This window comes from Hypoxylon trugodes (genome assembly GCF_022578975.1).
Source record: "Hypoxylon trugodes strain CBS 135444 unplaced genomic scaffold F4822scaffold_7, whole genome shotgun sequence".
Taxonomy (NCBI): domain Eukaryota; kingdom Fungi; phylum Ascomycota; class Sordariomycetes; order Xylariales; family Hypoxylaceae; genus Hypoxylon; species Hypoxylon trugodes.
The window spans coordinates 2,562,812-2,585,893 of record NW_026250022.1 but is presented as its reverse complement, the minus strand read 5'-3'; the positions used below and the strand labels follow the sequence as shown (position 1 = coordinate 2,585,893).

At 47.7% G+C, this 23,082-nt stretch overlaps 6 protein-coding genes across 6 annotated transcripts; 5 read left to right on the top strand and 1 right to left on the bottom strand.

The window, feature by feature from the left end:
• Positions 1-44: 44 nt before the first annotated feature.
• On the top strand, positions 45-3,769 carry F4822DRAFT_328432 (uncharacterized protein). Its single transcript, XM_051455586.1, has 4 exons — positions 45-834; positions 898-972; positions 1,032-2,859; positions 2,925-3,769. Exons 1-4 carry the CDS (start codon positions 523-525, stop codon positions 3,047-3,049), a joined length of 2,340 nt encoding a protein of 779 aa, XP_051312636.1. The 5' UTR covers positions 45-522; the 3' UTR covers positions 3,050-3,769.
• Positions 3,770-4,991: 1,222 nt separating this feature from the next.
• On the top strand, positions 4,992-6,829 carry F4822DRAFT_411437 (uncharacterized protein). The gene is made up of 3 exons (XM_051458861.1): positions 4,992-5,365; positions 5,500-5,611; positions 5,884-6,829. The coding sequence occupies exons 2-3, from the start codon at positions 5,540-5,542 to the stop codon at positions 6,091-6,093; spliced, it is 282 nt and encodes a 93-aa protein (XP_051312635.1). The 5' UTR covers positions 4,992-5,365; positions 5,500-5,539; the 3' UTR covers positions 6,094-6,829.
• A 592-nt stretch (positions 6,830-7,421) lies between these two features.
• On the top strand, positions 7,422-9,499 carry F4822DRAFT_328317 (cytosolic Fe-S cluster assembly factor NAR1). The gene has a single exon (XM_051455584.1). It carries the CDS (start codon positions 7,566-7,568, stop codon positions 9,327-9,329), a length of 1,764 nt encoding a protein of 587 aa, XP_051312634.1. The 5' UTR covers positions 7,422-7,565; the 3' UTR covers positions 9,330-9,499.
• Positions 9,354-10,938, bottom strand: F4822DRAFT_328326 (uncharacterized protein). The gene is made up of 2 exons (XM_051455585.1): positions 10,097-10,938; positions 9,354-10,036 (listed from the first exon to the last, which is right to left on the bottom strand). The coding sequence occupies exons 1-2, from the start codon at positions 10,285-10,287 to the stop codon at positions 9,379-9,381; spliced, it is 849 nt and encodes a 282-aa protein (XP_051312633.1). The 5' UTR covers positions 10,288-10,938; the 3' UTR covers positions 9,354-9,378.
• Positions 10,688-12,039, top strand: F4822DRAFT_411432 (uncharacterized protein). Its single transcript, XM_051458860.1, has 3 exons — positions 10,688-10,938; positions 10,993-11,262; positions 11,364-12,039. Exons 2-3 carry the CDS (start codon positions 11,064-11,066, stop codon positions 11,498-11,500), a joined length of 336 nt encoding a protein of 111 aa, XP_051312632.1. The 5' UTR covers positions 10,688-10,938; positions 10,993-11,063; the 3' UTR covers positions 11,501-12,039.
• A 1,118-nt stretch (positions 12,040-13,157) lies between these two features.
• Positions 13,158-14,543, top strand: F4822DRAFT_431725 (uncharacterized protein; the record flags this gene model as incomplete). Its single annotated transcript, XM_051461525.1, has 1 exon — positions 13,158-14,543. The coding sequence occupies one exon, from the start codon at positions 13,158-13,160 to the stop codon at positions 14,541-14,543; it is 1,386 nt and encodes a 461-aa protein (XP_051312631.1).
• Between the last annotated feature and the right edge of the window lie 8,539 nt (positions 14,544-23,082).

Here is a 23,082-nt window from a genome sequence, read left to right as displayed (position 1 = left end):
TCCTCCTGAGGTAGGCCCCACATAAGAGCAATCCAACGTTGAACATTGCAGGTGGATGTATGAGGGGTACGTAGGTACCTGAGAAAAGGCGCTGGAAGGACCTGAACTGAACGACCCCGAGGACCGGGCAGCAAGCACAGCCCACTTTCTGTCGTAATGAACCAGCCAGACAAGTAATTGCTCGCCAGGCACGAATCGAAACTATCGATAAATTGGAACTGCTGAAGACTTCATCTTTTTTTTTTCCTTTTTGTCATTGCAACCTTGAATTCATATAATCGCGGTCGAGACACAAACATTACTACCTAACTTATTAGAGTGCCCCATTAAGATTGGTCGGGTATCACTTGAGCTTAGGCAACCAAATACTATACTACAAGCTCCCTGGTCTCTCGCTATTGCTGTGACATCACATCCACTCCCCCTACTTTACTACTTTACTCCTGATCTCCCATACCAACCAAAACCTCGGAGCGGGCGAGAGACGAATAAAACCGTTGCACCTTCGTACGCTCCTCGAAAATGGCTTCGTTGAACCTTTCTACGAATGGTCCCTCGATTAAAAGCAGTTATCAGGGAGTCATTAACGCACCGGCTCCTCCCTCGGGCAGTTCTTCCACATACGGTCAATGGGCTCTATTTTACGTCCAAGCCCCACTAGCAAACGCCTTTCAAGATAGCGGGAGCAAAGAAAGTGTATTAAAGGTCCAGTCAACGGGCTCTGGGGAACTAGAAGACCTTATCGAGGACTTTAGTGAGGGTCGTATCCAATTTGCCTTTCTCAAGATCAAAGATCCCAACACTGGCTTGCCTAAATATGCCCTAATCGCATGGGTTCGTATGCCTCATTCTCAATCTTGAGGCACGATCGCGCGACCTTGACTAATATTTTTACAGTGTGGCGGTGGTGTTCCCGAGAGGACGAAAGGTTACTTCACGAGTCATTTGAATGCTGTTTCGAAAGTACTTCATGTATGTAAATTGGCATTTTCTTACGTTAGGGTATAAGCATAGGACTAACTTGAAATTAGGGATACCACGTCCAGATCACCGCTCGCTCTGAAACCGACCTCGAACCTGCGAATATTCTCCAGAAAGTTTCTGATGCATCCGGTGCCAAGTACACAGCCGGCGGCAGTGCACCTGTACAAACTGGTAGTGGGCCACCTCCAGTAAAGTCAAAACCCGTCTTCGCTGCAGCAAGCTCGTCTAGCTCCTTCAACCCTATAGTCGCTGCACGAAATGCAAGCCTTCGAAAGACCGACGATGATGGTTGGGGAGACGCCCCACAAGTTTCTCGGACCCAAATTGAAAAGGTGGAATCGGCTTATAAACCAACCAAGGTCAACATGGCAGAATTGGTCAGCCAAAAGCAAGAACCTTCCAGATTCAACGGTTCCAGCCAACAAGACGACAGGCCCAGAGATGTCATCGGAGGAGGATATCAACCAGTCGGAAAAGTTGACATCGCCGCTATTCGAGCCGCTGCGAAGAAACAGCAGGATGACCGACCAGCACCAGTTAAGGGTGCATACGAGCCAGTAGGCAAAGTAGATATTGCTGCGATACGAGCAAAAGCTCAGAGACCTGCCGATGCCGAGCCTGAACCGGAGCCTGCCGAGCAGTCTAAATCTCTGGCAGACCGAAGCGCAGCGTTCAGCCAAGCAGAGCGTATCACAGAACTCCCTAAGCCTAAGGTTGCAAAGAAATGGGGTGGCGCGTCTACATTCACGGGAACCAAGGCACCTACTCCTGGAGGTTTAGGCCTTGGTGGCCCTTCAGCTCCTGCTGCTCCTCCTGTTGGATCTGCTAGTCGAACTTTCGCCGACCAAGGAGGAAAGACACCGGCTCAGATCTGGGCTGAGAAGAAGGCAGCGCAGGGCGGTGCCTCCGGCACCGCTAAACCCATTTCTCCTGTCGCGCCGCAGTTTAGTGGCGGTAGTGGAAGCGGGTGGCAGAGCGGGTACACAGGCAAGAGTTGGGCAACAGTCCAAACGGGTTCATACGGTCGTGGCATCCCAGGACAGAAGACTGGTGAGACTGAGACCAGCCAAGAGGCGCCGGGTTCTCCATCAGGCGGAGTCGGTGCTTTGCGCGACCGCTTCAAGGAGACGCCACCAATCATCGCCCCTGCGCCGGCAGCACCTAAGGTTCCATCGCCGGCTGAAGACAACGACCGAGCGCCACCGCCACCACCCCTGGCCTCACGACCTTCCGACGGTGCACCTTCTGGCGGGTTTGCACTGCCTGGTATGCCCCCTCGTCCTCCTCCAGTCACAGATGAAGAAGAGGAGCCTGAACGAGAGCAATCGCCTGTTCGTATTGCAGTTCCCGTGCCTCGCGGACCCGAGCCAGAGATCGAACCCGCGCACGAGCCTCCCCGATCACTTCCCGTTCGACCGATCGAACAAGAACTTCCCAAGGAGGAAGAGATTCCAGCAGAGCATGAATCCTACGACCCTCGTGCTGCAGCCACGGCTGTTGCTGAGTCCCAGTTTGGCCATGAGCAGGTGGCAGAAGCACCAGCTGCAGCTTCTGGAGGCAAGCGCGCATTAATCCAATACGATTATGAGAAAGCTGAAGACAACGAATTGGAACTCCGAGAAGGTGAATACGTCACTAACATTGAAATGGTGGACGAAGACTGGTGGATGGGTACCAACTCTCAAGGAGAGACGGGCTTGTTCCCTAGCAATTATGTCGAACTTGTTGAAGACGAAGCTGAGGCACCGGCTGCTAGCCACGCGGCGGTACCTCCTCCGCCTGCACCCGCTGCTGCTGAGCCTGAACCCGAGCCTGCAGCTGGCAGTGGCCCTACAGCCACAGCCCAATTCGATTATGAAGCCGCAGAAGATAACGGTAAGCTACTTCTACCTGACATTTATTGTTATAATTGAACAGTGCAACTAACAAAATCGGTATAGAACTGAGTTTCCCCGAAGGAGCTAAAGTCACGAACTTGGAATTCCCGGACGAGGACTGGTGGTTTGGCCACTACAACGGCGATTCCGGTCTATTCCCCGCCAATTATGTGGAACTAGATCAGTGATATATGACTTCTTTTCTCACGGGACGACGCGACGACAAAGTGTTACATCAGAATAGTAGTTGTTGATTTGGAGAGGAATTAGATAAAAGGCGATGTCAACTTTTCAATGGAAACGTAAGAGGACGAGAGTGGATTATTTTATTTCTTCCGTAGGTACTACCGAACTGAACAAAAAGAAAGACTTTGCATTTCCATTTTACGTCAAAAGAAGAATTACTATGTATGTACTTTCAACCTGTCAAGATTAAGATTGCGGGCTCTTCCCGAGGGATGGCTCTTGGCGTCTGAAGCCATCAGCCCTACGATCGGATCTAGGTACTTTGATGTTTCATACAGGGCTAGTGCTAGCTAGGTCTTTGATACCCAAGTCCGAGAGTAGGTATTTAGATTTTTTGAGAATATCAAGTTGGAAGTGTATCTTGCATGTGTTCTTTTCGATAAATTAAATCAATAATATCTACTTATGTACTAGGTAGGTAGCGTAGTAAGTGAAGATCCGGACTATCTCCTTGGCTGTGAGGAGGCCTCCACAATGTCTCGGAGCTCAGTTCTATATACCACATTCTCGGTATATATCGCAAATCAATATTAGGAATAATTAATTCAACGGGCGCATAAGAACGATAGGTGAAAGTAGAGTCGTGGCGATTATAGCGGTTAAAAATTAAGCGCCGCTTCTACTATCTACCGTTGTTTCTTCACAACCTCGATGAAGTCGGGATGAAAGTTGCCGCATTCTCTTGGCGACACAAGGCGCTAATAGCCAATTGATTGGGTAAGGTCGCAATGAAGAGCCCTGGAGTCCGTGTAAACCGTACCTAGCCTGGTCTATTCTGCATGTGTAAGCGGATATCTCGGCCTCTTTAGCGCGAACTTCCTACAGCCTTCATTTTCCCAACTGGAACCTCTTACTATTCCCACATGGACCTAGATTGCTAGACTGTGGGGGCCTACAGGACAGAAAGCTCTCTGAAGTGCAACACGTAACTTACCACCTACATAGCCAAGGTAACATACTACCCGTACGTGGCTGATGGGATATCGGGTTGGAGGCCGCCAACGGTCCAATGAGAAAGGTTCGTAGGCTTCGGATATGTGTGTACCTCAAACATTCGAGAGAATCAAGGAGCGGTCTATGTAGCTTATGCGCTGTCCACACTACCTAATTTTACCATGTCTGAACTGTCTTTGTTGGAGGCAGTTAACGCCGAGGTAGGCGGGTAAGTAAGCTAAAGTATTCCGATTCAGTTGCTCTCAAGCGTTATTAGATCCTGTAAAGATCCTCTAGTTGGTGAGATGATCATCGCAACACAAAGGGGGATGCCGTGTTACCGCTCCTTTTATAACGCCGGACTCCTCATCCCGTCTTTTAAGATAAAGAGATGTAACATTTTTTTTCGGCCTAGCATATAAAGCCTAAGGCCAAAGAGCATACTCATTTATGTATGTATGTGTATGTAGCATGTGTGTGTAGTGAATAAGGGGCTGAAGAGTTTCAGGCGTGACGCGTTTCGAAGAGGCGAAAATGGTATGGTGAATCCAGGAAGACGTACATAAAAAGATACATTAGGTGGACATTGGGGACATTGAACATGTGGTGGTGTGTAGTATATGCACTGCGCTATGTATGTTACGTATAATACATACATAAAGTAGTCCCTTAGGTGGACCTCGAATAATTTGAATCTAATGAACAATCCAATGATTGTACATAATTACGTAGGTAAAGTACGATCGCATGGATACCTCCACTAGCTGAGCCACTCCTAATTGCGTGCCGTATTGCCGCTGCGCTAGGTAGCTACCCACCGAAAAGGTAAGGTAGGCCAGCTAAGGCCAGCTAAGATAGGCACGTATGTATCTACAGGCAGGTACATTCTTGCTGCAGCTAGGTAGTCACCATCCGAAACAGCGAAAGAGGCACCGGAAATAGTACCCTTACAATACAATTGTACTCTTTCAGGTACATGCGTGTCTCCCTTGAAACTCTTCCCAAAAGAAGGAACGCATGACCATCTCAATGCGAAAAACGCTGGAGTGCGGGTACGAAAATTATCTACTAGTCTGCGGTACCTCAGGGTACTTTTGCTACAGGGCATCTCTCCAGCCAGTACAATTACATATTTGACCCACCTCCTTCTTTTTCCCACACCCTTCGACCCCGTTCTTGACCTTCAATTTCTATTATTACTTATTAACTAGATTCTTTCTCTCGTCGTCACCATCAACCTTCTATCCTCATTTTCTTGTTCTCGCGACAAAAACCAATCCGTTCTTTTTTCATCGTCCACTCCTGAGGAGCAAACAAAACCCAAGGTACGTGCAGCGCATTTGATAGATTTAATGTTCCTATTTAGTTCAAGCTTTGTAAGCTTTGCGCTCTTGGCGGATACATTTGTCCTTCCCGCACCGTTAGATTTCCTTGGCTAACTCCGATCTCATCGTCGCAGAAATCCGCAATCCAGATTTTACCAGTCAAATCACTCCAAGATGGCCAGCCACGATTACTATCAGCAGGGTCCTCCTCAAGGCTATGGTGGTTACCCGCAACAGCCTCAACCGGTATGTTACAATTCAAAATAAAAAAATCGCTTCAACATCCCCAGAAAGGAAACGTCGCAATCCTCTTGAAACACCAAAACCTATCTCGGATGCCAAGAAATCATCTTCCTGTGGCATCGCTGTACCCCGCGAGCTGCGCCAAACTACTGGGTCAGCACGCAATCTTGAGTTAAATGTCACCTTTAATCTATAGATGATCGCATACACCACCGCTCTTAGGCTACATAACAATTTCTTTGAGCGTAACAATAGCTAACTTGATGAAACCATAGGCCTATGGTCCCCCCCCCGGCCAATACTACGGACCGCCCCAGGGTCAACCTCAGATGCAATATCAGCAACAACCCCCTCCCCAGGAGCGAAAGTCCGGCGGAGGTGGTTGCCTTCAGGGTTGTCTAGCGGCGCTGTGCTGCTGCTTCGTCTGTGAAGAGGGTTGCGAGTGCTGTGCCGACTGCTGCGAATGCTGCTTCGAGATGTGCTAAGGAACTCCCTTAGCGAAGCCGATATGATAATGATGCCTAGAGCAACGAGAAGGGATCGGCTATTTCGGAGGAGTCTGTTTCTTAGGGGGAGAGTCGGATAATATTGCCCATTGTGGGCTATCACCTCGACGGTACACTTCGACCTCGTAGGAAATGAAAGGGAAAAATTCGATACGGTGATGAAGCTTCCGCGAAGGGGTGATATTACCTAGGAAATCGCTGGCGTCTATTTTCAGATGTATTGAGTTTTCCAGCTTAAGGGGTATACAAATCGGACTTTCGAGGCGATCAGTTTATATGACGATACTGGACGAACTCGTTTTGGTTTCATGACATAGGGACGGGGCTTGGGATGCTCGCTCGTCTTTGCTTATACAACGTTTTTTTCTTCTGTTGGGAAATACCTCTCAAATGCTTTTTGAAGATATCCATGAGTGTGATAGTAATTTGTAAAGTGATGTCTATTATATTCATGGATCGTTACCTATTTTATACGCCAACCTCGTTGCAACAAACCACTGTGGCCCGCATGATGCTATCTCAATATCACTTACCCAAGTGACCCTACTTGATTTTCGACATCATCGATCAGTTCATGAAGTATGTGTATACGAGAAAGCAGGTATATCGTGTAATCACACACTAACACCTTACTCATTACCGGCATATAGATACTCACACAGCATATCAGGCAGGTACTTGACATGGAATATGTAGTGGATTCTCTAGTCATTTATGCTGTGTTTAGTAAAGGCACAAGTCAAGTAAGAAAGTGCCAGCTTCAAAAGCCAAAATAATCTAATAGCGCGTAGCCTTCCATCTACTTGGCATATGGAATCCTTCTCTTAAGAGCCTCATAATGGACCACATATACCGAGATATCTTACCACATACAAATTACATAATAAATAGTTGAGGCTTAGATCAATTAAATAACGTCACTTTTTTCACGAAACGGGTCGCGAGGTGAGAACACAGTATGCCGAGAACGTTTAGCTTGTGAATTTGTACTGTATTAGCTAAGTACAAGTAACCCCGCGGAGAGTCGTCCTCAGTGGGGGTAGCCGCCACCCGACCGGTCCAATGCCAGGGAGCCGATTTCGCATGACAAAAAATTGAAGAAAGCGCATTTCAAAGCAACTTATCCACCGTGATACCCCCCAAAACTTTAAGAATTTCTTCATATTTCAGACGGTTTTAAGGTTATTTATTTCCCTGAAACGAACCATTCTGGCATATACAAGCATATATTGTTTCATTTTACCTTCACGTAAAGACAATCTAATCTGTCGTCATATCGTCCCTTCGTCTTCACGCTACTTATAGTTATTACGTCTGGAATCTATACGAATCTGATACTCCCAAGCCAAAACACGACCTCTCGATAAAACCTCTCGATTAAGGGACGAGCCGCCCACACTCCGACTCTCCCTCACTTCCCTCCCTCTCCTCCAAACCACCGACCCATCACAATGTCGGCAATCCTCTCCGCCGACGACCTAAACGACTTCATATCCCCAGGCGTAGCCTGCATCAAACCAGTCGAAACCCTCCCTGCCCCTCCCCCACCAACCAACGACCTCGAGCACGAAGTAATCCTCGACGGCCAACAACCCGCCGCTAACGCCGGTCCCGCGCAAATATCCCTAACAGATTGTCTCGCGTGTTCCGGCTGCGTGACATCCGCCGAAGCCGTACTCGTTAGTCTCCAAAGCCATGCCGAACTCCTCAGCGTCCTCGACAGCGCCCCAGCGCTCCGCGTCGCGCAAAGACACGACTCCACATTCGAAGTGCAAGGTCTCGAGAACCCAGATAGCAAACTCTTCGTCGCGAGCGTATCCCCACAGACACGCGCTAGTCTAGCAGCTGCCACTGGGCACGGGGTTAGCGAGCGCGAAGCCGGACGTATGATATCGCAGCTCCTTATGGGAGCTGAGGGGCTACGCGCGGGTGGGAAGTGGAATAATGGGTTTACATGGGTCGTTGATACGAATTCTGCGCGAGAGGCTTGTTTAGTGCTAGGTGCAGAAGAAGCACTCGATGATGGCGGGAATGTGGCGAAGCCGATTTTAACATCGAGTTGTCCGGGTTGGGTTTGTTACGCTGAGAAAACACATCCGCATGTGCTACCGCATATTTCGAAAGTTAAGTCACCGCAGGCGCTTATGGGGACGCTGCTTAAAACTACGCTTAGTCGGACTTTAGGTATACCACCGAATCGGATATGGCACTTAGCTGTTATGCCGTGCTTTGACAAGAAATTAGAAGCAAGTCGAGAGGAATTAACGGATTCGGTGTGGAATGGAAGTGGACAACCCGGCAGAGGAGCTAGGGACGTAGATTGTGTGATCACAAGCAAGGAGATATTAATGTTGACGGAGTCGAGGAATATTGACTTCTTTGGATTATCCAGATCACCTATTCCTACTTCACTACGGACCCCTTTCCCCGATCCTACACTACAACGGTTCCTCTTCCCTCCTCGCTCACGAATTGCCCAATCGGATCCCCTAGCAGGGACGTCAGGAGGGAATCTATATTACACATTAAAGTACATATCTGTGCGGCATCCTGGTTCGAGGATTGAAGCGGCGCGTGGCCGAAATGCTGATGTCGCGGAATACACGGTCATTTCGGCGGCAGGGGAGCCCGTTTTTAAAGCCGCGAGGTATTACGGCTTTCGCAATATTCAGAACTTAGTTCGGAGGTTGAAGCCAGCAAGGCCGTCGCGGATGCCGGGCGCTAGACCAGTGGGCGCAACTCGAAAGCCAGCAGGAAAACCGACTGGGTTGGAGTACGCATATGTCGAGATCATGGCATGTCCTGGAGGCTGCACTAATGGAGGTGGCCAGATCAAGGCCGACGACCCAATAGTTGTCGAACGCAGAGGTTTCCAGTCGAAGCCTGGGCCGCAAGAACAGAAGCAATGGCTGGCGCAAGTTGACGAAGCGTACTTCTCGGCTGAGGACTCCGGTATCGACTCAGAGGTCGATGGCGATAACTCCACTATAGTAAATGAAGGTTGGGCGCATGAAAGTGGTGACGTTGTTGGTGGCATTTCCCCATCATATATTAGAGATACCCTGGCGCATTGGGCGGGCATAACCGGTATAGACGTCGATAGACTGGCGTACACGAGCTATCGCGAGGTGGTGAGCGATGTGGGCAAGGACAAAACGGCCGGTAACACGGAGAGAGTTGTCCAATTAGCCGGCAAGATCGGCGGCGGCTGGTAGTCGGTAGCGATAGTCTTGCATATAGAACCAAAAATAAAGTAAAATTCTTTCAGCTGCCCTTGGCACCTCGCTTCGCGAATCCAAAACCTCCTCTTCCACTGCCATCAGGGCCTCGCGGCGTGCGGATGATTTGATCCTCTTCGCGTGGTGTCGAACGTCGTGATAATGGAGCGCCACCATCGTTGTTGTAGTTAGGACCAACGTTATTTCCACCTCTTCTCTCAAACTGGAAACCAGGCTTCGGTGAGTAATTCGGGTCGTACAATTCCCTCCCATTACCACCGCCAGACTGGCTACTCGGTCGCTGACTACCCTCCCTATCGCGACTCTCATTATACCGATGTCCACCACCTCCTCTTCCCCTCCCTCTGCCCCGCGGACCGCCCCGCCCTCCGTCCGTAGACCGTGGCGGTGTTACAGCGCCCGGTGTCGAAGTTCCGGAAGATGGGTTCGAACTACCTGCGCCGAAGATCTTGGCGCGCGCTTCGTCGTATCGTCTTTGTTTCTCTTCGCGCTCGCGCTGTTGTTTGGCGAGGATCTCGGAAGGGGTTAGTTGCGGGGTTTTAGAGGCTAAGTCGTCGTCGTCTAGGTCGTTGGGGTTGGAGGTGGGCTTGCGGCTTAGGACTTTGACCGCGGGTTTGAAGGTACTGGTTAGAGGCGGGTCGGCGCGTGAGGCTAAGTAGTGGAATGTTTCTGGAGGCGCTTCGCTGTGAGCGGAGGGTTAGTTCGGTTGGTGGGGGAAGGGAGAGGGGGAGATGGGGACGTACGCGGATTCCCAGAGCTTGCGATTGGATTCGGCGTGTTGGGCTAGGCGCTCGGCGCGACTGAGCTGGGCTTGAGGGTTTGGTGGGGAGGTGGAGGTTGGTTCTTCGTCGGCGGCGGCGGCTTTGTCGGCTTGGACTTCCCAGTCGTCGTCTTCCCATGCGTCGGGGACTTTGGTTGTTGCTTTTCTCGCCATTGTGGGAATAGATCGAAGTTGGGAGGGTATTAACGACTATTGACTGTATGTGATTAGAGGATGGATATGTGTATCCAACTAAGAACGATTGTATCTTTTCCGGCGTTTAGAAAAGTCACGGCGACAGGAATGTGGTCATATTAGGTCATATTAAAAAAATGAGTGTTAGAATTAGGAGGGGAGATTTTCGCGAATGGAGTTACTCCACGGCCGTCCTGCGTGTGTGTGCGACGCGGGTCGGCGGGCATTTTTTAAGGTTTAGGGAGGGTCGATTACCTAATTTTGGGGCTGTTTAGCTGACCTACGGGGGGTTACAGGTATCATCCATAGCTAAAGTAAAGCGGGGAGCCAATCACCGTGAGTCTTGAAGTCCCTTGAAGTTAGGTACCTGGTTAGAGCCGGCGATTACCGCCATTACGCTCCAACTTCATTGTTCATTAGACATACATACATTCGACACAGAAAATACAGAATAATCCCTTACGCCTCATTTCAGAAACCAGAGTAAACTTATTTGACTAGGAAGCGGTCATCCCTCTATATAAACTTAGGGGCTTATACCAGTCACCTTTGTGACCGTTTCAACTCACTAATATTCTTTCGATACACTGCTAGTCTTCATCTATAACCTTGAAGTCTTTGGTGTAACTCGTAGGTTCAACCATCAAGATATCCTAGAAATTTACTTACATATGGCTTATTCAGATCCATAAGAACAGTTACGATTTCACTACTTTTTTTTACAAAGGTTTCAACCCTAGAAATTACTTTGAGCTATGCAGAATAATTCATCCCGTCCCCTCGCGGCCCGCGCGTCGGCCCAAGTCCACACGCCTACCCAATCCCAATCCTTTAGTGGAAACGCCTTCACCCCTGATTCCATTGAAGGCAAAACTATCCACTGGAACGACAAGAGATCTAGAGAGGAATTTGAACTAGCACGAGCTAAGCTTTCCGATCAGATGTTTAATATCAGTGAGTTTATTAGATATCATTCCTTTCATTCACATGTCGTATCAATTCAGAATCACAGTCCCAGGGTTGATTACTAATTGCTGACGCATCACCTGTTGTAGGAGACTACGAAGACCCTCTTCTACCACGTCAAATCCCTCCGTCACAGTACTACCCTAAGGGAGTTACCGCAGAGACAGAAACACGTCTGTTAAAACTTATTGCTGACGTAAAGGACTCTTCCACTAAAACGTCGTGAATACAGCGAGTCAGAGTTGACCGTGGTAGAATACCTAAGACTCAAAGAGATTCACATAGCATTCAACATTCAAGAACACATTAGTCTACATAAAGCTACGTTGAACTATAGATACGTCCTAAGAAGCTTGTGAACTCTTAAGTTAGTCACCAGCAAAGAGAAATACCATGTGTTGTCCTCCAGGGCATTAGAATTTGCCACACGATCTTCTTTGTCGAAAGACAATCTATTGTTGTTTAGGAACAAAGCGAAATTGGAACGCTTTCAACCAAAAAATCAAGTAGCTAGTGAACCCGTGAGCTGAGGAATCTGACCTGTAGTATTTCGACTGATTAAATACTCACCTAGGTGGCAACCTGAGTCACCGTATGAATATTGGACATTGCTAGGTTACTCGGATTTCCCGAATCACCATATGCTCTTACATTTCTAATTTGCTTTCTTGGATATATTTGGTCCATAGCACATCTAGGAGCACAACGTATTATATAGTTTGTTGGCCATATTAATTTCAGATGTACTCAGGTACATGTTCATACATCATAGTAGATAGAATGCAGACCAAATGAATAATTGGTAAAATACCATTGTAATGATACCCTCAAATAGCTCATGGGGAAGAAGCAAGTCACCATGTCAATCAAAGTTGAAAACTTTACTTCCTATAGTAGTTTTCTCGATCACAGTTATCTCTACTGGAGGTAGGCATGGCATTAAGTCAACAATGATGGTAGTCATGAGAGAAAGGTATGAACGATGAGGAAAAAATCCAAAAGAATGCAATAACCACATTAATATATTTTTCTCCCTGATAAAAGACACTGACTTTATTGTACCTAGGTACTCACCACCCTTGTAGCACTATCGTTTTGTGCTATCCATGGCATTGTTGAAATGTTTCTTGCGTTTCCTTGACTTCTCGTTGTAGTGATTTAGTCAGGGATATCCTACCTTATTATTTTGCCTTTCAATTAGACACAATACTTTATGGCAGCTGTGCATTGTTCATCGTTCGAATGGCCGCAGCTGTTAGTACTACCTGCAATAAAAGCTTCCTCGTCCCATATTCCACGATCGAAATCAAGATTCCAGCCTCCGGTCAGGGTAGAGCACACCTTTGTTAAAGAAACCCCCGGTACGATAAAAATTAAGTTTTTATTCAAAGAGGTGCTTATCCCAGTGTTCGGCCAACAGCAAGGACCACCCATATAAAATTAGGTACGGTCATTCGACTCATAGTGCACTGCTCAACTGACGAGGATTGCTTTAGATAAAAGAGACACAACTTTCAACCCACACACAGATTTTTTAATTTTTCTCTGATCCTTAAAACTATCTTTACTTTCCCTTTCCTCTGACCATCTTTATTGTCAGACGTTAAGTCAGCCCAAAGTAACTCGTCTGTTCACTAAACACAACAATCTATTACTGGAACGACTTCAAGAAAACTAGAAGGTTAGTGACGATAACTGATTTTCATTCAGTCAGATGTTTCTAGTTTTTCCCCCATCAAACTCACTTATCCCATATCTATATGAGAGAGACAATTTTTGTTGGAAGGACATGATACACGTAGCAGTAGTGTCACTGGGAGACCTCCGAGGCTTATGTTACGGTCGTTTGCCAGTCCCTAGCAATAAGCTGATCCTATCTACAGATGTCTTCTGAATCACTGCCTTGGTATGAGGATGTCTATGCACCTCCACCGCCCTCGCCATCTGATGGTTCCTCTGCGACGATGAGCATTGATGGCGACACTGTCTCTGCGAGCCCATGGGAAGCCGACTTCCCAGTCGAAGTCTACGCAGATAGAACCCCGGTTTCGCCAATCACCTTCCGATGGCCGGCTAACTTGGACGCATCCAAATATTATATAGATGTTGTGGGGGTTGCGCAGTGGTACCCGCCTTGTCCAGGAAGGGAGACAACTCCTGAGGTAGTTACCCCGGGACTCTGCGCCCTCCCAAAGCAATTGGCCATCGTTTCTAAAGCTTCCTCCGGGCCCAACCCTCCTTCCTCTCGCCAATCCTCCTCCTCCACTAAACCCAATCGCACAATCTTACAACGACGCCAATTCCGACTCCTAACCAAAGGTGTTGACCAACCTCTCGCACCCATCACCATCAAGAATATCAACCCATTATTCACCCACATCAATCAAGAACCTACTGCAATCAATACTACAGGACGTAAAGCCATCAAAATGGGCAATAGCAAACGTCAACCCTCCCTAAACGACTCGGTCCAAGTCAACAGCAAGCAAGATTCGAATGACATCGAGACACGTAGCATCTCAATGGATACCAATGAAGGCCGTTACGCTGCCTTTGAGGCTGGCCTGCGTTTCATTCATCGTTCCGCCGAGGCTTGGCCGCAAGCTGGTGACCGCGAAAACGACGGACCCTGGGAACATGCGACGGCCTTAGCTGGAGAATACGACAGCGATTACGACGACGCTGATTACGGCAAAGAGGTCGACGCCCTTAACCCAAGAATCGGTGACCGCGGCATCCCAGACCAGGCTGCCCTGAACCACGTCATGCTCATGCATGAAAAATTCACCAAGATGACCTTTGCGCTCAATCGAGCTGCTGTAAGGAACAGTAACACCACCACACGCCTATGCAAGTCCGCCAATGACATTATCACAACCACTCCTATTCGTATTAAGGTTCTCAACAAGGAGAAATACGTCCCCACGCCTCTTACCTCCGATGATATTAGCAGCAGTACTCCTAATACCTCTAATACGGATTCTCGCGAGAAACGCAGCTCTGACGGTACTGCTGATACGGACCTCTCCTCACCAACACCTTCCCAATTCCCCAATGCTTCGAAGGCTATCGGATACCAAGACTCTCCGAAGCGTGGTCGTGGTCATGGTCGTGGCCGCCCCCGTCGCGGTCGTCCTCGTGGCGGTACTCCTAGAAGTGCTCAATCCAAGAGAAAGAGAAATGACGACGCAGAGTATAGACCTGGCGACTCTGATGATTCCTCTGATAACGACATGAGGAATCGTAGCCGCAAAAAGCTTCGAACCTGATCAGAGAAGATAAAAGATAGCATTGTTTTACGACTTTTCCGCGATGAGTCCACGCTCGCATTACGAGAAGCCATTGAACCGAGAGACGAGAGACGACACTTTTCATTATTTACCATCGAGTTACGCATTGAGGCCTACGGGTCTCCCGATACCATACACAGCATTCATACTGACGCATTTTCACACGATACCCACATCGCGTTTCATACCCACGAGGAGGGGCGAAGTTAGGAGTTTGGAAGAGATGCTACTAGGCGCTTACGGAAGGGAGTCCTTGCTCAGGACCGGGGAGACAGCTGGCTGGCTACCATAGGGGCAACATTTGATTTTGATTTTTTTCCCCTTCATGTCGCGGCGCAATAGGGGTTGATGATGAATAGTTTATTTCCTGCTGCCGCTGGTCGGTTCGAGGACGCACTTGGAGCAGTACAACCTCATTAGATAGGTATACCCCAAGGCACAATGGATTTGAGATTATTTTCCCAATAGCTCTCCCCGGATGGTGCTTAGGAGTACAGCAGGTGAACACTACATGGTCCTCCTTAAATCTACCTCACAATTCTCGTCTTAATCTTCTCGTGTCATTATGACGGAAAAATGTCGTAGCTTTAAGCTGTGTTTCGTAGTTTTGGCAGAGTGAGTTTCGACTTTACCATGTTTTGGCTGCCGATTCGTTGTCCGGCTCCTTCCCGAGGTGGCTCTACCTTAGGGGCGGTAGAACCTTCCTTTCGGCTGCATAGAAATAAGGGACCGTGCTGGTAGCAATTGCCATGACTATCAGGTACGTCTTTCCACAAACCCCTCGCGTGGAAGTAACCACGGGGTAATTACGGCGAGAATACGCTCTTCAAATTGGAAATCACGACGTGTGTCGCTACTTCAAACTCGGAGCCACTGATGTATCGAGAACCATTAAGGTCGGTTACCCGTAGCACTTTCAAATGCACCTAGGTATCCAATCTCATACTATCCCAATAAACCTCCAACGGCGGCTATTTCATCTAAAATAGAGAGGGTGTACGTAGCCAGCCGAATGCCAACGCATTCACCACAAACCCCTAATATGCAGTGTGCAGTTCGGTATCCAAAGTACTGGATGTTATATCAATGTTGTTCCGACCGGCGTCTTGGATGGGTATGATGATGATGACATCGCTACCGAAACGGGGCACCATTGCCGGCCAAGGCTACGCCGGCTTCCGTCATTCGGTACCGGTGCCAGAATGCAAAAGCGGCTCACCACCGGCGCCGTAGGACGAGAACGGTTGCTATCCCTAGAGAGCAATAGAAAACATTCGCCTCCCGTTCCGATAGCTGTTGATTGATTGGAGATATAATTCCCAAAAATCGCATGGCTTGAGGCACGCGACCTAGACAGTTTGCGTTGTGAAGCCTCTAGCCAGGCACAATCCTTGCTTCGGATTCTCTAGCTACATACATGCAGTTAGGTTGAGTCACAAAGCGTTACTAACATCGATTTTGCGTTCTTATATTGATACCACACGGGGGTGTGGCATTAAACCCCATATTTTTACCCCCTACCCTCTTCATTTCTTGATGCGTACGTGCCGGAAGATCATTAATGGACGTGCGGTGGTCGTCGTACGATTCCAATTGTTACCTCTAGCTAGATATTTTTAATGGTTTGGAGAGGGTTAATATTCGCAAAGGAGAATGCCACCTTTAATGAAGCTAGGGTACAATCAGGATACATGCTACCTACCTACTAAAGTAGGTCGGTTTCGAGTTTCGCGGCCGTTGAAGTCGCAGGCTGGCCCGCGTGGGTTAAGTCTGGCCTAAAGAAAGCATACCAATTGCGACGGCGCGCGACAAAAAGTAGGGCTAATATTCGGTATGCCGCGTACGCATCTCAAATAGGACGGATGGGTAAGTCTGAGGTAATCCTTTAAAAGGAAGGATATCAAGACATGCGAGATATCAACCTAGATATCTATAGTGGGTAAGTTGATCGCAAAGTAGGTAGATAAGCTTGCGATGTGAGTCCGTTCCTGTATACGAATCGGGGTTCTAGACTTCCAAATTTGGTTTCACTCCAAAATCCTTACACATCCCACCTACATGCGTTGCGTGCGGTAGATACATAGCGTCGCAGGGTACATGATTTTTTTTTTTTTTGGTGATTCATTTCTCCAACAACCTTACCTAGAGAGCCAGTTCATGGTTTTTTCTGTTTTTAGCGGAGATTTCACCCGATACCCGATCTACCGTTCTCAACCCTAGAACTAGAAACGGGACTGCGCCGTCCGTTGATCTTGGTGGGTGTGGCCGCCGCTACCACATGGCGACATGGTTTGCGTTTCCATTCCACTCCTCCTTATGCGCGTGTGTTGTCTCCCTGTCTGTCTATTCTGCCTGATAATTTCCGAAAGGCTCAAATCAAGGGTCCAAAAAGTAACGCCACTGGTGCTTACTATATGTATCTTATTCCTACCTACGCCCTTGGGGTAGGTAAGAAGAAAATTTTCTTTTTATCATTTTCGCTCCGGGATCGATAGGGGGGAAACGGGATGGGGCCGCGCAGGTTGGGGTCATCGATCCGTCGGCTCGGGTTGGGATGGTGGGACTTGCGGTAGGTGGTGAGGTTAATAGGAGGATGGATCCTAGCTCAGGTTTTTTTTTCCCTCTGCGAAATGTTCGTAGGGCAAGTCATGCAAGTATCGCGTGGATGCTAGGCAAAGGAAAATTTATATTAGGGACTCCAAAAAGGGTAGAAAACACTTCCCATCTAGGTGTGTGCGTATATTCGGATATCCGTAAATGGGGATATCTCAACAACTTGGCATCCGAACTCTTGGATTTGCTAAGCTTCGACTACCTAATTATAAAGTCATTTTTGCGTGGCCAGACGACACAGAGACAGCTAAGTCACTGGATCTAACCAGCTTGGCTGGTTATGTGCAATGCGACGTTCTACATACCGACAGGCGCGTAGGTGGTAGTAGGTTGTTTGCATCGTTAATGAAACCCCGGATATAGATAGAAGGCAGCGCAGGGTCCGAGAAGAAAAAAATCTCATGACTCGCAGGCTTTCGCATACTCGCATCAGCGACCATCACATCCCGCCCATCCCGCATCTCGTCCAACGTTTAAGATCGAGTGGCTGGCTTCGCGTGTGTGACGGTTCGGCTGCATCCATCGGTATTCCAAAATGTCTTTTTCAGCTACGGGCATACAAGGGCGCCCATACGTACACATATTGAAAAGAATTAAGAACTTGGACACAAGACACACGCTAAGACTTGCTTGGGGAGTACGGGTTGTCGTCTTGTTGAACGTTGCAGGGGCGCGGGAATACACATGCCCTAATGTTGTTACCAACAAGCAAATAAAGCCTATCATTCACCCAGGTATTCGGTCAGCAACGAGACACAACCATCCATCTTCTTCTCCCCAACGCACCAACAGTTAGTTTTTGGTTCGTAACTATATTCATAATGCCAATAAGCACTTCAGGTATGTAGGTGTTATGATGTTCGCAGTCTAGGGGACGGGGGGAATGCCCTGCAATTTCCCCAGGACATGATCTGCCGACTCGTCATCAACTTAAGCTGAAATGCATAGTCCTAAGTTGAGTCATCTAACGTAAGGTCTAGTAGACAAACATAGAATGATGCGCTTGTCAACTTGACCTCATCTTATTAAAACTCGATAGTGCGTGTAATTAATGAACCAATAACAGTAACAATTGTGTCGCTTACTCACTCAATTGGGTGGTGGTGGTGGCCAATATTAGAAGAGGGGGCTAATACTGGACATGGAAAGAGATTAAGGCCTGTAGTTGGCGAGACGATGCTATTCCAGGCCTAAGGAGGATGCTTATATACCATATAATAAGCATCAAGTAAATTTCCCGGGTTATCTACGCCTGTTTCATTCTGGTCGGAAATGCAGCCGTTCAACAAGAGGAGAAAGAACAGGGATTCACTGATGGCAGATGTCGGCTTTCTTGTATTAGTTGGATTAGTGCTAGGTAGAAGACGCCGCCGCCATTTTGAGAACCACGGATATCCTATCAAGGATGTCTCCACCTCTAATGGTGTAGGTCTTGCTGTGTGTTATTTGTATATCGATCCAATCTAATCCAACGGGGTACACAATTTATCGCATGAAGGATTCTCGTGTAGGTTACGTATCTCTAGGCTTATGTTATTAATGTAAGGGAAAAATACAACCTTGACACCGCAACTCGAGACTTCTAGAAGTTCAGCCACTCTGAAAACGTCAAGGGCATTATCTAGAGCGTAGCCATCTTAGGTAATAGCTCATTGATACCTGGAAACAAGGTATCTCCTATTTTTTTGCTACACTGCTGCATTTGGATGTAATGTCATGAATTCGTCAATATGGAAATCCTCCCGGATCCTGCCGTGTACTTTCTTCAACTTGAGGAATTGCATATGAAACCCAGGAGATGCTGTAAAGCCTGTTTTGAAAGGATAACGCAGTAGCCGTATGTAATTTGATTTGGTTTCGTACCAAGATATATAGACCAACAAGTCTCAGATCGCACACGAGTTCTGCCCGCTCCGGCGAATATTCGTCGACGAAGGCGTTATTAGACCATTCTCCACCTTAACCGACAATCTGAATTTTCTTCACCACAAGGGCCTGTATGTAATTGCTTGCCTATCATCTATATTTGAAATCAGTAATGCTCCGATTTTCCCCTGTCGCCATTCGATTCGATCCAATTCATCATACCTTTGTAATAACCCAAAAAATCCCACCTCGATTCTTTTCTCTCGCGGTTGTCGAACAAGTTATCGGAAGTAGTGAGGTAGTGTGGCCATCAATCACAAATCGCGCCTAGTTTCAGAATTGCGACATAGATCTCGCTCGACTTAGCCGGCTAGCTGGACCTAGCTACGATCGCCTTCCCCATCAGGCATTCCGCCGGGTTGGGGCACGGTATCGAATCATACACACGGTCCCCAGCCAAACACAGAACCAGAAACAGAAACATTTCAAGAATAGAGAAGAAATAATTCACAACCACAACTACCACATCTTCGGCGAAGGGAGGCCTCAAGATCAAGCGAAGTCCCGAAGCTCGCCGGCTTTCTCTTTTCTATCAAAGCAAGGTACACCGAATCAGATCAGTAACTTGTGATGGTCGGCTGATGTTCGTATCGGTTAGGTACTGATCTGAGTGAGGGCATTCTGGAGAGAGCAGCTGAATTTAAGCGATCATTTTCAGGTACGGTACTAACCACCTACCATCACCTTCTCTAACACTACCCGCCTACCCGTAATGATTTGTATTGTTGTATTATTGTTCTTGTTCTTATGGGGCACCCCTTCTTTTACCTTTATATCTACACCCGACAGGGCAATAGGTATACGTGTACTGCGTGTGCTTGCATCGAAAGTATTGTACATACGTACAGGAAAGAGAGACACTAAAGAACACCAAGGAATACGAAGGACAACAAGTTCTGCTCCGGCACTGCCACGTACTGTACAGTTGATTACCGTACCGTAGATTTGGCGTTGCTGGACCCTGACGACGAAATACATTCCCATCTTCCCATCCTCCCATCCTTCCCACCCACACTCGCGCATACATCCATACACCTACCTACATACACCCATAACGTACCACGAGTATCTATCGGAATTGATGAATTACCTCACCTATTGAATTTGTACACGAAAAAGAAGCCCCGCCGTCAAGACCCTCTTCTTTCTGCGTAGCTGCGTACTTAAATTACCGTACTTAGGTACACTTAGGTAGCTAATTCAGCAAGGAGAGAAAGCAGCTAAGCCTGTTAAGCCCTGGCTTAAGCCTGCTAAATCGAAAGGGTACTAGAGGGGACAACTTGTACAACTGGAGCCAAGGTAGCTGTAAGTATCTTCCCTCTTTTATTTCGTTCTATTTTCGCCTTATTTCGCCCTATCCTTCAACTTGTGGGTACCCTCGTCATACAATCCATATTCTTTCAATTCTACGAACAATTACATCCATGAATACTTTTTTCATACACGATCGACCCATTCATTCATTCGTTTTTTTTTTCTTCTCTTATGCCGGCGGCGGCGGGGCCTAACCAAATCAGGCGAACCACTAGGCGTTCCCGGGCCTTTTCAGTAGCCTGTCCCGATTGAATCTTTAGTTTCCATTATCCTAATTTCAGGTGGGATTTGAAGACCCTTCCGCCTTTTTTTAAGCTGCGCCCATGCATCATCTACAGGCTACTTAGGTATGCATACACTACCTAGGTACACTGTACTGTACTGCACGCTACCTGCCCGCTGCCCACTTGCACTTCCCACTGTCCACTCTGCCACTGCACTAACTACCTAGGTAACTGTCCTAACTTACCGTCCTAATCGTTGTCCGTTATAACTGTTCTAACGGGTTGGCTTACCCTTTTTCACCCCTCCGCAACCAATTAGAATTCGTCAAAGGGCTGACCTAGGGGGCCCCATTCAAGGCTCCATCTTTAGGCCCGTCAGGCTCAAATCAGAAGCCCGCCTTTTTCAGCAGCGAGACATCAACCGCAACGCAACGTCTTTTTCCCCCTTCAACACCTACCCGCGACATCATTTCACCAATTTACCAAAACCACTGACGCCAGAAAAAAAAAATACTTTCCCCTCACGCAAATCAATTCTCTTCCGTCCTCTTTTCCTCAAACCCCCACGTTCCGCGTCAAACCTCAAAAGTCTCCAACCAAACGACGTCGCCTGGTAAATAATTTGGATTTTTATTTTTAAATTTCTTTCTCTCCCCCTCATCGTCGAATCAGTTACCTGGTATACTCAGGAAAAAACTACTACCATTACAACCATCATACAACAACAGTAACAAGAACAACGCACCTACCGTGCAGCAAAACTAACTACTGGTGGTTCAACGACAGAAGTTTAGGAACCTCTTTGGTCAGGAACCTGACATTGACTGAGAGAGATCAAAACTCCCTTTGGTCCATCATCATGTCAGGTTCGGAGGGAGGATTCGACCTGCTACGGCGGGCAACGCAGGCGATGATGTCAAAGTAAGTAAATGGGAATTTCTAATTTCTAATTTCTCAAAGGGAAAAAATGTTCCTATATTCCGTCTCTATCTATTTTTCAATTTCACCATCCGGAAAGACTCCCCCAATCATCCATCCAATACATCCCATCACATGCTCTTCGTTCTCAGTACCCCTTCCCGTTGTTACTGCTACTACTGCCACTGCTACTCCTCTTCTCCTCATACCCTGCCTATCATAACGCCATCAGTCGTATCTGCTCGCCCCAGCAAAAAATGGGAGAAGAGTAAGATTATCCCTTACCTATTTCTAACTTATTTCCCGTCCCGTTACCATATTCCGCAATTGTTATATCGCAAGTCGCGACCTTTCCAATTTCTTTACAAGGTTTTCTTTCCCATTTAGCCAGTATTTGCCTTCGGATTACGGATCACTCCCCAAATTCATGGCTCCAAGGATATTGCAAAAAGTCGGACCTTGGACCTTTTGGACCCTGGCTTTTTAGGTACCAAACTCGACCGCAATGGGGCCGGGGTGGTGTTCGATGAGTCGTCACCGATGGGTAGTACGTACTGTACCTATCTACATGGGACCTAGGAAATAGGAACATACCGACAGACTTCTTTTCGACCACTGGTATTTTTTTTTCTGGCCGTTCGGTCTTCGGTATCCTATCAAGGTTACGCCAAATACATCATCATCATCATGGCCAACACCCTCATCATAATCATCCGGACCCTTGGGTCACCATCCACAAGTGAGGCTTCAAATGTGATTTGAAAGAGGCTCATCCAGCTGGTTACGGTCATCTTAAATCGGTCATCGGCGCTCACCCCGCCAAAGAAAAGATTACGAGATGTACACGTTCAACAGCTTATTTTTAACCAAACGTTCCCAAGCTTATCTACATAACGTTGCACAAGTCGCGGCTGGTCACCGATGTTCGCAGCAAGTTGGTCCCTTACGGTCCCCATAATTATCACTTCCAGCTCCGTTCTGCGGCGAATCTGAGCGCGGGGTCTGGACGAGGCTTATAATTATCGTCATATTGAAGCCTGATTCCTAACCCTCCAACTTGCAATTAAACCGCAAAAGGGTGCCCAATGCCGCCAATGCCACTTATGTCAACAAGTCACTCAAGTATAGTGCTATGTCACTCGATATGCCACTGGATGTCACTCCTCCTTCCCTGCTGGACCGCTACAACAGCTGGCTGAGTGGGCTGGCTGGGTGGCTGTCTGTTACTATCCATCTCGGATTTCTGTCTGCGGTCCCTTTCCTTTCATTTTCTCTGCGTTCACCCCACCTCGAACTCATCGCGTCGATCTCATCTCCAAACACCCAAGCCCACCCCCTTTGCCCCCACTTCAATTCTCCCCCCTCTACGTTACCACATGGCGAGTGTCATGGGTGTTAGTAGCTACGAAGCAACATGGGGTTCGGCTCGATGCAATAATGGCTTGTGAAATTTTCGTTCTTTTTTACCACCTGCCCTCCCGTCTTCCGCCTCGCCTGCTAGCTTTCTTCCCACCCCATATGGA

Coding starts and splice junctions, on each gene's coding strand:
- F4822DRAFT_328317 (XM_051455584.1), top strand. CDS start 7,566: ATGTCGGCAATCCTCTCCGCCGACGACCTAAACGACTTCATATCCCCA.
- F4822DRAFT_328432 (XM_051455586.1), top strand. CDS start 523: ATGGCTTCGTTGAACCTTTCTACGAATGGTCCCTCGATTAAAAGCAGT. Junction 835..897: donor AATATGCCCTAATCGCATGG/GTTCGTATGCCT, acceptor ATATTTTTACAG/TGTGGCGGTGGTGTTCCCGA. Junction 973..1,031: donor CTGTTTCGAAAGTACTTCAT/GTATGTAAATTG, acceptor ACTTGAAATTAG/GGATACCACGTCCAGATCAC.
- F4822DRAFT_328326 (XM_051455585.1), bottom strand. CDS start 10,287: ATGGCGAGAAAAGCAACAACCAAAGTCCCCGACGCATGGGAAGACGAC. Junction 10,037..10,096: donor CGCAAGCTCTGGGAATCCGC/GTACGTCCCCAT, acceptor CTCCGCTCACAG/CGAAGCGCCTCCAGAAACAT.
- F4822DRAFT_411437 (XM_051458861.1), top strand. CDS start 5,540: ATGGCCAGCCACGATTACTATCAGCAGGGTCCTCCTCAAGGCTATGGT. Junction 5,612..5,883: donor ACCCGCAACAGCCTCAACCG/GTATGTTACAAT, acceptor ATGAAACCATAG/GCCTATGGTCCCCCCCCCGG.
- F4822DRAFT_411432 (XM_051458860.1), top strand. CDS start 11,064: ATGCAGAATAATTCATCCCGTCCCCTCGCGGCCCGCGCGTCGGCCCAA. Junction 11,263..11,363: donor CGATCAGATGTTTAATATCA/GTGAGTTTATTA, acceptor CACCTGTTGTAG/GAGACTACGAAGACCCTCTT.